The sequence below is a fragment of the Montipora foliosa genome, chromosome 6 (assembly GCF_036669935.1).
Source record: "Montipora foliosa isolate CH-2021 chromosome 6, ASM3666993v2, whole genome shotgun sequence".
Taxonomy (NCBI): Eukaryota; Metazoa; Cnidaria; class Anthozoa; order Scleractinia; family Acroporidae; genus Montipora; species Montipora foliosa.
In genome coordinates, this window is record NC_090874.1 from 57366765 (window position 1) to 57381764 (window position 15000).

Below are 15000 nucleotides of genomic sequence, written 5' to 3' on the forward strand. Positions count from 1 at the left end.
TCTCTCTCTTTAGGGCTTCTAGGGGTTTCAATAAAGATGGCGGCTGGTTTGACTAGAGTAACCGACTGTTTATTAGAGCAGTTTTCAAATGACTGTTGAAAATAATTACGCGATTGCAATTGCTACGCTCAGTGATTGGTATAAAAAATCTCGCGCCAGTTTATCAACCAATGAGAAGGAAAACCCAAACCAATCGCGACTTGAAAGCGCGATTTTTCCCGCGCTTTGAGCTAGTTACATGGAGATGCTACGAATTTGGATTGGTTCATTGCTCTGTTTGCACCTGCTGTGATTGGTTGGTATTTGTTTTTCGACACTCAATTGAAAACTGTTCTATTGTCAAAAGAAATTTTGAGTTTGAAACAATCTCTCTTGGTACTTCACTTTAAGGAAAAAAGTAGCCGACTTCTTTGAGTGAAGTAGGCAGACGCTTTTCGTCGGCAGTCGGTACTTATTGAAACTACTGGCCGCATCAGTGATAACTCCATAACCTTCCCCTTTCCACCCCCTCCTCCCTTGTCAAGGCTATGCTTAAACGAACAACTCCACACGCGGGTTTGATAGATGGGCGTATGTTAATTTTCAATTATCGTGTTTTGCCGGGAAGTAGGCTTTAAACGAAATGTAGAAGTGATCACCTCGCACTTATCTGGACAATTCAAGCAATTATCTCTTATAGACACCAAAAGTTGTCGAGATAAGTGCGAAGATCACTTCTACATTTCGTCTATAACCCGCACTTCACAATAGAGCGACTTTTAGATGACCGTGAAAAATAAACGTAAAAACAGAACGTAAACGAAAGCGCAAGAATTTATTTGGCTTACCGAACAAAAGCAAACGACCGCGAATTTTCATTGGCTTAGTGAACGCGGATGCCAACAACGTCATCTCTCCATGGAGGTTTCTTGAAAGTTTCGCTTTGACGTCATTTGAAATGTAGTAATGTGATTGGGCAATCGAACTGTTTACTGCCCAAATTAGGAGTTTCCTTGGTGGGACTGAGGAGAAGCTTTGTTTTAATCTTGCCAAACATTGGTCCGTGAAACAAATTGCGAGAACTTTTTCAAGGTCATACTAAAGTCGCTCTATACATTTATTTCTGTATAGGCTTTGTTGTATAACGTTTCTAAATAACATCTTATTTCAGTGTTTGTTTGATTTCACATAAGCGTCATTTTTGGCAGGTATTTGGTACAGCATCTTAAAGGCGGTCACCAAAATTTCTGTTGTTGTAAATGTAAGTAGTTTAGGTAGTGCAGGTTTTTTTTTTGTATTAGCAAACTTTCCACCTTATTGTTGTATCGAAGGTGTGCGATGGTTTCCCTCCATCATTTGCTCGGCCAGAAGCCCATGCAGCGAAAAGTGCCGATCTCGCTCATTTGGTCTTACTTAGTTCTTATTAACCGAGCGGGAGGTCTGTATGGGAGAATCTTGACCGAGGTCGCCAGTACAGACCGAACGCAGTGAGGTCTGTACCAGCGACCGAAGTCAAGATTCTCCCATACAGACCGACCTAGCTCGGTTAATAAGATGTTTATTATATGGCCAAACAAGAACAATTTAATTCGTTTAATGTAACTGGTTTGTACTATCTGACATTTTGCTTGCAATCGGCGATGAGTGGCGATGAGCTGAACTTAATTCTGTCAAAGTTTGCTCGTCATCCTCTCTCAGTTTTGTCATCATGCTGTTTGGCACTTCCATAAATAAATATTGGTAGAAGAAAATACTCAATATTTTTGCATTTTAGTTTACATCATTTCACCGCAAAACATTACCGGTCTAGATGGGAAAATCTAGACCGCGGTCAATATCGATTTTAGCCAATCAAATTCGTGAATTTTGTGGTTCCCAGTCCTCGTGAGACAGAGCCATATAATAATGTATGATATAAATTTAAAATACGGGTCCTGCCAAATTATGGCCAGTCAACTGAATTGGCCCTGATAACCACAACGCCTCTGATTGGTCTGCAACCTTGTAACCGCACGGGGGATGGCTCGTATAGCCCGCAAGCAGGCTCTTACGTTGAAAATGGCAACATTTGAATGTGAAAGCGAAAAAACAAGTGGTAGGCTTAAAGGGACACTATCATGGCGTTCCGAACGATTTCTGATGAAATTTCAAGAAATTTTACCTTTGAACAACTCTATCGCTCAATGTAACTAGCTCAATGTTAGCGAATCAGTTTTAACATTATTTGCGCTTACCATAGACCGAAAGCGTCTTTTTGATTTTCATTGTGTTGTTTAAAATAACTTGACTGCGTCCCCTCACGCAGAGCGTTTTAGTTCCAACGGTTTTTATACAGAAATAGGCATCTCGTTTAATTTTGATTCCTTAAAAGCGGAACGGCGGTTACCATTTGCGGAAAAACTCAGTGAAAGTTACTATGGGAACCTTTCGGGGTTTTCTCTTTCCTCCTCCGACCAATTCTCCTTCACGCGGCTTAGCCACTTGTTTTAGCGTTCGTGTACTTTCGCATGGATAAATACCGAGATATATTTACTTTCTGCATTCTGCTCTAAAATCAGAAGAGAAATAATGATGAATAGTTGTGAATATAAGTGACCAGTATGTTGTATCGTTTATTTTGTATGAAAGGGTTTTGTGATCGCCTTCGTGTCGGAGTTTGTACCCCGACTATACTACACGCTTGGTCTTGGTAACGACAGCTTGGAGGGCTATGTAAACAGTACGTTATCCTGTTTTGTGGTCACTGAGTTTCCTGATCAAGAGAGGCCCTCTGGAACAGACGTGGACGTGCTGTGGGCCAAATTCAATAACAACAGCTGTGGCTTTGGTCAACCCACTTGCAGGTGAATAACTTCTCCTCAATGCCCTTCCTTGCCCAGGTAAAGCTTGTTGTAAGCTATTTCCCCGAGGCGTCACATCGTCATCGCCGTTGTCATTCATTTTCTTTTACGTGTACTTTCGCTTATTGCACCCACTCTCTTTAAATGTAATTTGTTGCGCCGTTTCATTTGAGTACTTATTTGTCTTTCTTTTCCTTGGTGTCCAGGTTCCGTGGCTTTTACGAACGGCCGTTTACAACAATTGAAAACCAAACGTTTGATAATCCTCGAAAGTACGAGTTTTCCACGGCCTATTGGCATATCCTGGCATCAAAACTGTTTTTCGTGCTGGCTTTCCTGGTGGGTGTAATTGCAGTGTTGCAGCTTTTAGCCGTACGCGCAGTGCCCTTTTATTTGTTTTTTGTTTTTTTGTCGAACATTGACTCTGTAATGGAGTCTGTTTGATTTATACGTAAATGTGCATGTATTGAGATGGATGGATATAACATCAATGAGCAGCGAACGAAATTTTTCGTATCAACGAAACACCCCGTCACTGGGTTTGAATTGGGACCTTTAGAGGAGGCAGTGTAGCGTTGTGGTTTGGACGCTTGCCTTGAGATCTGGAGTTCCCGGGTTCTGACCATTCGTTGAATTTGTTCCTGGTAGTCCCTGGTTCATCTTCCCAGCTGCACTTGTGAATAGCCAACTGGTTTGCCTCTGGCCAGTTGGGATTCTGAACAGTTGTTGTTGTTGGGTTCTGTAGTTTCGTTGGCCCTGAAAAGTCCCTATGGGGAGTGGTCAATTAAATATGTATTTTATTGCACCTTAAGCAAGGACGTCGGCGACGGAGGCTATAATCTTGCGATTACTCCAAGAGTGCTCGTCGTGGAAAGTGTGTGTCTACTTTCCAAGAATAGAATTGGTGGGAACGGTGTGGATATTTGGAGAGAAAATTGAAAAGTCATCGTCACGTGCTCGTATCTTCCACAAAACTTCTAATTTAATCATTTCACGTCGTTGTCAGGACGAGAACGGCAAAAAAACGTATCAAATTGTAAAACGCTTGTTCGGCGCGCGAAGAGCTATTGTTTTTGCTCAGACATATTGTTATGTGACGTTCTCGTAGCCGTCGTCGTTGTCGTCCTTGGTTTAGCTCCCCAATAGACCACATTCGATATATTAAAAATTCAGTCCTAAACAAAAGGCATCTGGGGAACCCTGAAACAAAGTGTCTGCTCATTGGTTTTCGTGAAGAACAATGAAAAGCGTCTCTGATTGGTGCATTCACGTTAGCACGAGGAGTGAGTAGGCGCCGTAGGATTCAAATAGCCAATTTTTAGCTATAAGAAACCCTACGGCGAATGTTCTCCTACATAGAATTTCCCAGAGCTTCTGGTCAAGCGCAGAGGCTCTGCCAGGGTGACGAGGATGAATACTGAATCCGACAGACCTCAGTTATCAGGCTTTGGAACAGTCAATGTCAAGAAAATTTACTTTGGTGCGCAAGAAGTCCATCTCTCTAATATCCAAAATTCTAAACTTTGAAAGGAATTAAAATGAGGTTAACGTACGGCTCGGTCTTTGAATGGGGCCTTTGCCTAGTTTAACAGTATTTGACGCCTTTGTGGCATGGTTTTCCATCGAAATTCGCGAGTTCTACCAGATTTTAATTCTTCTTTTTTTTTTTTTTTGCCACAGCACATAGTGTACGGTTTGACAGCGATTTTAGCATGGATTATCCCGGATGTACCGAAAGAAGTGAGCAATCAGGTCAAAAGAGAGAACTTCTTAGCCCGCGAGGCGTTGCGATCAGCGGATCAAACCGATGCGGGTTCTCCCCTGCCACCCAGAGACTTGGAAGCCGGACGAGACGTGCTGTAGAATTCGCCGCTCGTTCAAGCTGGCAGTAGTTAGAGTTAAATTCTAGGAAGTCTAATTTTTTGTAGCAGGTGCTGTAAACGGTCAAAATATTTAGCCTCCTCACTTGGTGTTAATATCGTTTGTTTTTCGATCGGACGATCGCGCATCATGATTTGTCAATTTTTACGTTGAGACAGGCGATGGCACGTTTCCTTGCCATCTAGGTGCTTATACAGCGTAAAGTAGTCACTGATCATATCCATTCATATGCAAGCCTTGCTTATTCGACTAAAGGAGTCATTTAAAACGTAAGCTGTTACGAATGGGTCGTTCCAACCCAGTTTCTGGTTGGAACGTGGTTGAAAAGTGAGCATAAATTCTCAGCGTATTTATTGTGTCATATGTGGCGAGGTAATCGTCTGCTAGACAGTGTTTTATCATTTGATCTGCTCTCAGTACTGAATACGAACTTATCATGCTTTCAACGTTTGTACTTGTGGTTAGCCTTTTCAATTGCCGTCTTTTAATATTGATAATGCATTCAGGCTTGTGTCACTTGGCAACCTTAATGTCCGAATGGGATTCGAGTCCTCTTTCGGGGTCCTTTTGTATTCTTAAAAAAAAAACTCATTCATTACGTGAACACTTTTCTAATGTCATTTATCGCGGAGTAGGTAGATGCCACCCCGCCAAACACGCCCACCGCTATGATTTCGTACAGCAAAGCTCGGATATGCAGAGGAATATTCCGTTCAATCTGTAAGTAAAACAAGCATGGAAATACAAAAGTAAGCAGTGTCACAGTGGAGCCGCCAATAAGAGAAAGGATGGGACCAAACTTTGGAAACGCTTCGCTGATGCCAAGGATGAGACACATGAGACCTGATCGAAAAAGACATCGTTTGAAGCAGAAGTCTGTGGAGAAAGAAAAGGGAAAAAGTCACAGAACGTAGGATGAAATAAAAAAAAAAACTTGTGCGTATTAGTGGATGTTATAGTTTGGAGTTCTCCAACTAGAAAGCGTGGTAATTCAGACTCTAGATCTTTATCGCTTGTGCTTTTTTTTTCATTTCTTCTTTCTTTAACACAATACTGAATCAATGCGTATAAATCGTTCATAGTGTGAATAAAGAAAGATTTGAGATGTTGGTTTCCAATAATTGAGCGCTTTAAAACCGAACTTACAGTCATTACAACAGCCAATTGCAACAGGCGCAGGCAATCAAAGAAGCCATTCTTGGGAAAACCAGCCAAGTCTCTCAGATAGTCGTAATGGCTTTTCTTTAACGTCTGACCCGAGTTGTTCGAACCGGCGTAATGATGACATCTTGTTGGATTAAATTGCTCAATCAAAAAAAAATAAATAAATAAATAATAATAATAATAATTGGAGGGACTGGTGCGATTGGTGCATTGTGGGATTGTTCATGTTGACAGGAGTCATCTTCGACCAGTGTGATACACGGATTATAAAAATCAAAAAAACCAGTCGCTGACTTGCAAAGCTGTTAAATGCGAAAGTTAATGGTATCTTTTGGAGGCAAGTAGGAGTTAAACATAAAGACGCACTGTAAAGGAGTCGCTTCATCCTCTGGTTTTGTTTGAATTCATTCAAGCACGACTGATATCAATGAACATCTGATTAACAAGGGTGTAGAAAAACACTTTAAAAGAAATATTAACGATAAAACAGCAGAGTAAAGAAAAGTGACAAAGTGATTTTAAAAACAGAACGATAGATAACATTTTACAACATGTTACGAACATGTTGCCATTAGGGGCTTTTTCATTCTACGAATCATCACGGAGCCCTGTATGTGTCCACGGTTGATTGACAAGTCATCCGCATGTGGCTGCGGTACCAAGCCTTTTGTAGAGCGTCTTTGTGTTTTGACAGGTTGAGGTGCCAGACTCCCTTCCATCAGGCCAGTTGAGGTTCATAATTTGGAATTTCTTTACATCATTTACTTCCTTGGCTCAATTAGACCAATTAGAATTACAACAACACATTTTAAACGATAAAAGCAGTGAGGTCTGTATCAATACAAGGTTTAATGGCAATCTTGCAGCCATTCATAGGCTAGGTCAGCGAGCAAACAACTGTAAAATGGCCTTTTGCATGGACCGGTGTAAATCAATGCCATTACTAAACATCGATAGCGTTGTTTTCGATCACAGCACACCGACGAAAACAAATAATCCAGTCACAAAGCACCAGGCGAAGACACCCGGCCGAGGTGAAGCACAGTAAAAAGATAGCCACTGAGTAAACCTGGTATTATTTTCGCCTCTGATTGGGTGCGAGTACTGATACAACCTTCCCATCGAATGGGCCTATTCAGTGCAAAGTTATCACCAAAAGGACAACATTTTGCGAAGTCCTATCTAAGGCCCTGTTAACATGAAGGGAGGGTTACCCTGGCACTCACACATTTCTTCTTTTTTGGAGCAATGTTTTTACAAGGCAGATCGGGTTACTCTGGCAGTAGGGTAACCCTATCTGAGCGCTTGGGTTACCCTAGCGCCAAGGTAACCCTTCCTGCCTTGTAAACGCTCTGTTAAGGATAACTCGGCTACCCGGGATTTTTGTTGGTCTCTTGCCGGTTGCGGTTACCAAGGTCATTTAGAGTTGTCCCGGGTGATAGGGTAACCCTACCTGTCAAATTTTGCTTGTAAACCCGGGCTGTCTTTGACCCTTCTACTGGGGTAACCCTAGCAGTGGGGTTACCCTCCTTGTAAACAGGCCCTAACAAATCATGATCAGAATACTTACGTCTAGTGAGACAATATTTTGAAGTCATATATTGGAGATGAGAATATGAAACGATTTTTCAACCCGAACGATCGCATTAAATGAAACAACTTAAGTAGTCGTAAGGAAGTCCCCCCAAAAAACAGGCTATTTCAGGACTAGAACCCAGTAATTAAGTTGTTTAATTAATTGCTAAGATATTTCGCTCAGGAAATTGTTTTCTATGTGTAAATCCTGGACATGACTTGCACCCATTTTCTTCACCATACTTTTACTTGGCCACACACGATAACTCTCAATTGACCAGCTTCATAGTTTATGGAGGATCGTGAAGGGGTATATTTTTTTGACTGGCAAAACTGGGATGTACACCCTTCTTTAGAGGCCTCCAACTCTTTTAATTTGACACAACTTCTAAGACGAGCCTATTTTTTTTAATGAAGAAATAAAGTTCTGTATCAGTAGACCTCGGCAGTCACGTTGAATCAGTACAATCACAGGCAGACAACCCTAAGGATGCGACAGCGCGTGACGTCACGTTATTTTGAGACAGCTGTAACGGTCCGCGGCGTTCAACTGATGGAGCAAAATGTTCCATAAAAACTTCAAATCGCGATGTTTCTTTGCGAAAATTCATTTATGGACAGCCAGATAAATAAAGTTCACTCACCTACTATTTTCTACATTGTCCTGAGTGATTTGATGGGTTTTTGGGACGCTTCGATTTCCCCCTTCAGATACGACTCGTCGTCACAGAATATAAATAGACAAGGCGTGCAACTTCCAAGACCTCTCACGGCCGAGTGCCTCCTGAATTTAGCCGAATTTCTCCGACTTCCAAGGGTCGCTCGCCTCCCAGCCTTGGACACGTAAAAAGTCGATAATTTTGCTATTACTGTGCCAAAAATCATCGCATTTACACGGGTCTGCAACCTCAAAATCCTGCTCGATTTTCAAGCTTCGCTCAGGTTTTTGCTGTCGTCAGATGATGCGGACACAGCTGAGCCATCAGTGGACATTTGATCAAATCAAATTAACCAATCAAAAAGCACAGATTTCCCCCAAGAGAGACAAAATGTGTGCTTTTTGATTGGTTAATTAGAACAAGGGTTAACCCTTTGACTCGCAGAAGTGATCAGCATGTAAATTCTCCCCACAATTTCAATGAGATGCCAGTCACACAGCAACAGGTGTGATCTTGATATAACACCAAATTCTCTTAACTACTTAACAAAGAAATCTATGGTGCTAGTTAAGAGAATGAACGTTTTGATCTTGGGAATGAAAGGGTAATTAAAACTACTTACGTCGTGGTATATTCAGAAATTCCTCAAACTGCTGTGATACGGGATTTAAGACGATGACAAAGCTAGACAGCAAATGCAGCGTTATCAGAGCCAACACGATATCCAGTGTGACCGCGGCGACGCTATGTTGATTGTTTTTCACGCTGTCCAGAATATTTGGCTTGATGTCCTTGCCGTACGCAACAAAGCCAAGCACTGATACGGGCAGGTACATGCTAATTACAACAATATACGCAAATACCACGGACAATGGAAATCTCGAGGCTTTCTTCATATCGGTTTGGATTGTTGGGAAAGTGGACGCACCACCAAACGAAAACAGGATCGTTCCAAACGCTAGAAAGTCACAAGAAAAACCAAACTGAAACAACATGTCAAAGAGTGTCGATGAAACACCAAGGGCAGTTTTCTAAATTAAGCCGATTGCTTCGTGACTATATTTTCTGTCCGGAACGAGTTTTCTTCTTTAGAAAGACTGAGTTGTTACGTACTACTCAAACCCTAGATTTTCTCTGACAGTCCTTGGGGTCCATAACAGGTCGCACGGTGGTCATTAATTGTCGCACGAATGATATTGGAGTTTACTATTGGTTGATATGGGATATTGTTTCTCACGTCTTAATAGGGACAAGTTGCCACGACACGTCGCGGGAACTAATAGGCTGATTTAGCAACAGAACGGGAACGTCAGTGGCGACGTCGCGCGCAGCAAAACTACCAATGAGAATTTAGAATAGAGAAGAAAAGTGTGGAGTCTATTCTATTCTGAATTCTCATTGGTGTTTTTTCTGCGCGCGCCGTCGCCACTGACGTTCCCGTTCTGTTGCTAAATCAGCCTAATATATTTTCTCTATGTGTACTTCTTCCGAAAAAGTCGCTGCGACGTAACGCTTGTCCGACGCAAACGCATTGATTTCGGATAAGGGGGAATGCGAACTAGTTTCCTAATTCGAGAGCAGGTTGCTGAGGGAACAAGGAAAATAAATGCGGCGTTCTCATTGGTTAATTTATATTTTGTCGCAGCAAAGTGTCATAGAACTGTACACACTCATTTCGTTGTTGCAAACGGTCGCACGAATGCAAACTGGTTTGACTTCGTGCGACTGATGGCAGCGACAACATTGTGTCGTAGACATTTTCACAAGCATTCACCTTGTCACGCAAGGCGAATAGCTGTTGCGACTTGTCCTTGCAACATGCCGCCGGCGACTTGTCGCATAGTGTCTCTACGTTTATAGTTCCGTTGGACCATCAATGCTATAATCCTTAGCGTTGTTGGTTGCGATTTAGGAGAGAACAGACCGCCTAATAAGCTGTGCTATATACATTAGACCTGACTCAACCTTGACATCCACTTATTATTACCACTTTTTCCAGGAAGTTTTACACACCTACACCAAGATTGTGCGCGCTAACATTTGCGCCAGTCTGAGACTAAATTGTAATTCGATTTGCACCAAAACTGGTGACAGTATATGAATGTTTTGGGAAAATGGCTTTTCAATTTAGTCAATTTGGACTAGCCTGCAAGCAGGCTCTTCTGTTGAAAATGACGCGCGGTCGAAATATTTCGACTGGCGCACAAGTCGGCTGCAAAATCTTGGTGTACCAGGGTTCAAGCAACATTTTCTCAACGTCCGCTCAAGTGTTGCTGAAAATGCCTGCAAATGTGGAATCAACAGGTTAAGAATGATCATTCTAAAGCGCTCGCGCGCAGTGGCGAAATAACAGTTTCCTGTATGACGTCAGTTTAACGGCTTCATCCGCCTGAAAACTGCACAAACAGAAAGGTAACTGCCGTCAACCGACTTAATTACAAAAGTTTTAAAACCTTGCTTACAACAAAAGAAACAGGGTGAGGTAAGGTTTAAAATTTCAGTTGTGATATCAAGTTAATTCGTAGTATGCGGTGCGGCAGTTCGGACTACAGGCTATGCGCGGAGCCAGCTATGTGCACGAATATCGTTTTTTTCAGTTTCATTCGAAGTACTGTCCATTCTGAGACATCTAAAGGAAAACCCCTTGTTTGAAGAAAAAAAAGCACTAGACAAGGCAAGAAATTCAAACAGTAGAACCTAGTCCTAAAACAATAGAGATGGAGTCTATGAAAGTACCGACCACCGAACGCTTAAACATCGCATACTGTAAAATTCCGGTTATAAGCCCGCCTGGATATAGGCCCATCTACTTGGATAAGTCCCCCTCCCCCCTGGATATCAGCCTCCTTCTCGTTTTCCTTGTTTTCTTAATATTAAGTACTCTTTCAGAACCCCGTACTGCTTCAAACGCAACATTAACAACTGAGAGAATTAAGTGCAGGAAGCTTCGCCGCCGTGAACTAGACATTAAAATTTTTAACAATGACAGCGAAGATGAACTCTGAGCTTCTGATTTGTTACGTTCCGGTTACGTTCACGTTGTCAAGTTTTCATTTTGTTCCTAAAAATTGAAATGCATTCGATCTATAAGAAGGCTTGAAAGTTCGACATATTTCCATCAACACTGCGGTGGCTCATTTCGAAACGTTTTTTTATTATAACCGAAATTTTACGGTATTACGAATGGGCCACCTGTTGTTTATCAAGGCGCGAGTTTTTGAGATGCCGCGGGCCTTTGTGGCGATACGAGAGGACCTTAACTTAACACCCTCTGCGTGGGTCAATTCATATTTCAGTTTCCTTGATCCCATTTGCAATGTTAACTGATTGGTCATGGCAGAACACGTTTAACCTGCTCATGGTTCTTTGGCTGGTTGATTACTGCTCTACGATCTTGTTCCTTATCTTTCACCACATAAGAAAGTTCTTTCGACAGAAGAGGTAAGATTGATGTACTATGGTGTCTTTAAACCAAAGGCGAGGTAATTAATATGGCCAATTAAAATCGACTTGTGCATTGTAAAACGAGCACCAGTTCAGAACAAGAGGAAAAATACACGCAGCTGGATGCGTAGGAAACCTAGAACCTCTCGCGACACTTCCTGGTGTTTCATAGACTTGCTCACAAGTCGAGCTTTTGAGCGCGACACAGAGCGCGAAGCGCGATCGTACGAGCGCGGAGCGCGGGTCCTACCACACCAGACCAGAAAACCAAGCGAACGACTTTGAGAAAGTCTAGGTGTTTCACTCAATCTAAAAGGACTGGCTTGTATATGAGAAGGGAAATCCTGGATACCAGTTGCTGAACTGAGAGGATAGAACCGCGTTCCCATATTAGACCTTAATTTCAGAAAATAACATCGTTTTGGAGTTAACTGTAGACAGTTTGGAGGGCTATGTGAACAGTACGTTATCCTGTTTTGTGATTTATCTATTTCTAAGGTAGAAAAACAAGCAGCACAGAAACTAGTTTTAGATTTTGCGGAGTCTCCCTCCAAATTCTGGGGTTTCCGAATTACTTACGACTTCCTGTCGGACTGCCATTGTTATGCAAGCGACTAATCAAAAAAATAGTATAAGTCCATTATCCCAGAGTCTCTCCGGATGCCCACCCGTTGGCCAAAAAGCCCGAGGACTCTGGGTACGAGATTGCAGTATGCCTCGCTATTTTAGCGGATTGCAGCGACGGCGAGAAGTTGGAGATTCGGGTTCGAGTCTCTCACCCGCCTGAATCTTGTCTTCGTTTTCATCTCAAATCGCATTTTCAGTTACAAATAATGTTAACTTTGTGTGATTTCACGTCAAAGGAAAAAGTCGTTCTGGTGTAGGGCATGTAAAGGGAGCTAAAAGAGGGCCAAATCTTAGCACTTCATTCGCCCAAAGCCTAGTTTCCATATGACCGCAAACACTTTGCGTAAATCGCAACACCTTTTACGTTCATCCCCGACGAATCGCCGATGATCGCCAATGATCGCAAACAAGATGCAAGAGATAGAAAAATTTGTATTTAGATGCAAGAGATAGAAAAATTTATATCTTAACGTTTTGTTTGCGACGAGTAGTAACGCAAAAGCGAGGAAACAACGATATGAAAACACAATCGTAAACTATTTCCGATTGTTTTCGATCAATCGGCGGTAATTTTTGTGCACGTTATACGTTGGGAACTATTAGTAATGAAAATGGCGTCCCAGTGAGGAGGGAACTCCTAAAAACAGTGTGAACTTAATGAATATCATAAGTGAATACCCCGCCATATATGACAGAAAAATAAAAAGTAAAATTGTCGATAATGACGGACCAGTTCCTGCACTAGAATTTGGCGCTGACTATGCTGCAGTCGTTGCTACTCCTCGAAAATGTATCGGACCCAGAATCGGTGAGGGCTCTTGACAATTCTTCTCTGCATTCTTCGTCGCAACAAGTTTAACCCTTTGGCTACTAGAGATTTGGCCAAAAAACCTAAAAATCGAGTTTTACCCACTTTTTCACCTGATTTTACATACGATAGGCAAATCTTGTTACTTTCTTAACCCTTCGGCTACTAGAGATTTGGCCGAAAAACACGTTTTGAAGCTAGTTGAGGGGTTTTTTGGTCACTGACGTGCTGTGTAAGAGCTAAATCTCCCTCCAAACCCGTTTCTAGGTTGTACACTCAGCGGCCTTTTCAGCCAGGTGCAAAATAAGCACTTGCAAAGTTCGGGCATGCGCAGAAAGCAAAATTTCGACAGTTTTTTTGGGTTTAAAAGTAGCACAACACTTTCGACTTTCACTTTTCGCTTTCTCTCCTTCCCTCTCTTTTCGCTTTCCTTGCCTCATTTTTTTCTCAACTTGCTGGGCATTTGGTAGGCTTTATTTTGGTGGGAAGAGTTTCTGAGAAACCTTTCATATCATCTTAGAATTAGGTGCTCAGAAAGGTAGGTGGGTAATGGAGCAAGCTTTTCATGGAGATTTTCAGGTCAGTGTTACGTGGTTTTTTTGGCCGTTTCTCCAGTTTCCTTGACTGAATTGTGCTCATTCTGGTATAGTTTGAAAGATCTCTTCTCCCTGCACAAGTTAGTGGACAAAGCTGTTCCTGACCGTTAAAAGTGATGACGTCATAAGGGTAGTTGGGACCGTGGATAAAGCTGTACGTATTTTGCCAGATAGTAATCAAAGGGTTAACAGAAGAAAAAGTTGAGCACGACGAAAAACCTTCCGTTTACCAGCACTATCGATCTTTTATTTTCGCGTCCTGATTCACAATTTCTCGAGATCAAGTTGCGTAAAGCAATCATACATATCGAAAACGCAATCAAAAATAGTGACAGTGTTTGTCATCGAGCCATCGCAATAAATTTGCGACGTGGTTACGTTTATATGGAAACGAGGCTTAAGGGAAAAACTGGGGAACTTGGATCAAAATAAGCCGTTCGCCCATGGCTAGTGCCGTATTAATACACTTAATTTGCTTATTGAAACTTTTGTATTCGTTCTTTCGCAGATTTCAACGTGAAATCAAATTAGAAGAAAAAGAAATCAGTTTGCTTGAACTTAAGCGGAAAGTGGCAACTCAGTATAAAGCAATGCAATGGAAAAGTCCCAAAAAGAAAAGGCGTTTAAGTATTGATGATGAACATTAAAAGATATTTCTCCAATTATGAGGGAAGAGCTTCAGTTTTTGCAGTACCGTGAATTTCTTTCCTTCATTCATCTACTTTGTGGTCAAAGTTGTCTTCTCCTCGCGGAAAAAGTTGAGCAAAATGTCTAGAAACGTAGCTCCACAGGCTTCTTTATCAAAGGTCACGCACCAATTAAGGTGCATGTTTTTTAATACGAAGCCACTTTTGGCAAACGCCCAAGAACAACAACACGTATCTGGATATTTTACAATCCGCAACCTTTTCTCTGCGGATTAAAAGCTTTTCACGTCCACACATGACGTATACAAATCGAATTTGCTCATCTTTACGTATCCGGATTCGTTCTAGTATCCAGGGGCCCGTTTCTCGAAAGTCCCGAAAACTTTCGGGCCCGAAAAGCTATTCGCGAAACTGTCAAGCGCTTATTTTGGAAAGCCAATGTTTTAACATTTTTTCAAGGTAACAAAAAGCGAAATGACTGTGAATTTTGACGACTTAAATCCTCTCCGTTCTTGAGATACAGAGGGAATTGTGACTCCCGAAAATGGCCCGTACAGTTGCGGGACCTTCGAGAAATGGGCCCCAGGACTCCTTTGGGCCAAAAATGTCAACAGAGCATGCGCCATCGGGCGTGCGAGTTGGCCACAAGAGAAGCGATAGCGTTTCGTTCAGCGGCCATGTTAAAAAATTTACTCGGTAAGGACTGGATCTGAGTTTGTAACGTCGTCGGATTTGAAATTCCAAATTATTTGCGTATTCAAGAGTTTCCATTCTGGAAAG

At 42.0% G+C, this 15000-nt stretch overlaps 2 protein-coding genes across 2 annotated transcripts in view; one reads left to right on the top strand and one right to left on the bottom strand.

Moving 5' to 3' along the window:
- Positions 1-5805, top strand: part of LOC138007868 (anoctamin-5-like) — a 39386-nt gene extending 33581 nt beyond the window's left edge. Inside the window, exons 24-27 of the mRNA XM_068854972.1 lie at positions 1188-1240; positions 2608-2822; positions 3026-3158; positions 4500-5805. Coding sequence (XP_068711073.1) covers positions 1188-1240; positions 2608-2822; positions 3026-3158; positions 4500-4682 — 584 coding nt within the window. The 3' untranslated portion in view covers positions 4683-5805. The remainder of the gene's footprint in view (positions 1-1187; positions 1241-2607; positions 2823-3025; positions 3159-4499) is intronic.
- LOC138007870 (uncharacterized) overlaps positions 5296-15000 on the bottom strand; it is a 12602-nt gene continuing 2897 nt past the window's right edge. Inside the window, exons 3-4 of the mRNA XM_068854975.1 lie at positions 8721-9056; positions 5296-5576 (exon numbers count right to left, since the gene is read on the bottom strand). Coding sequence (XP_068711076.1) covers positions 5296-5576; positions 8721-9056 — 617 coding nt within the window. The remainder of the gene's footprint in view (positions 5577-8720; positions 9057-15000) is intronic.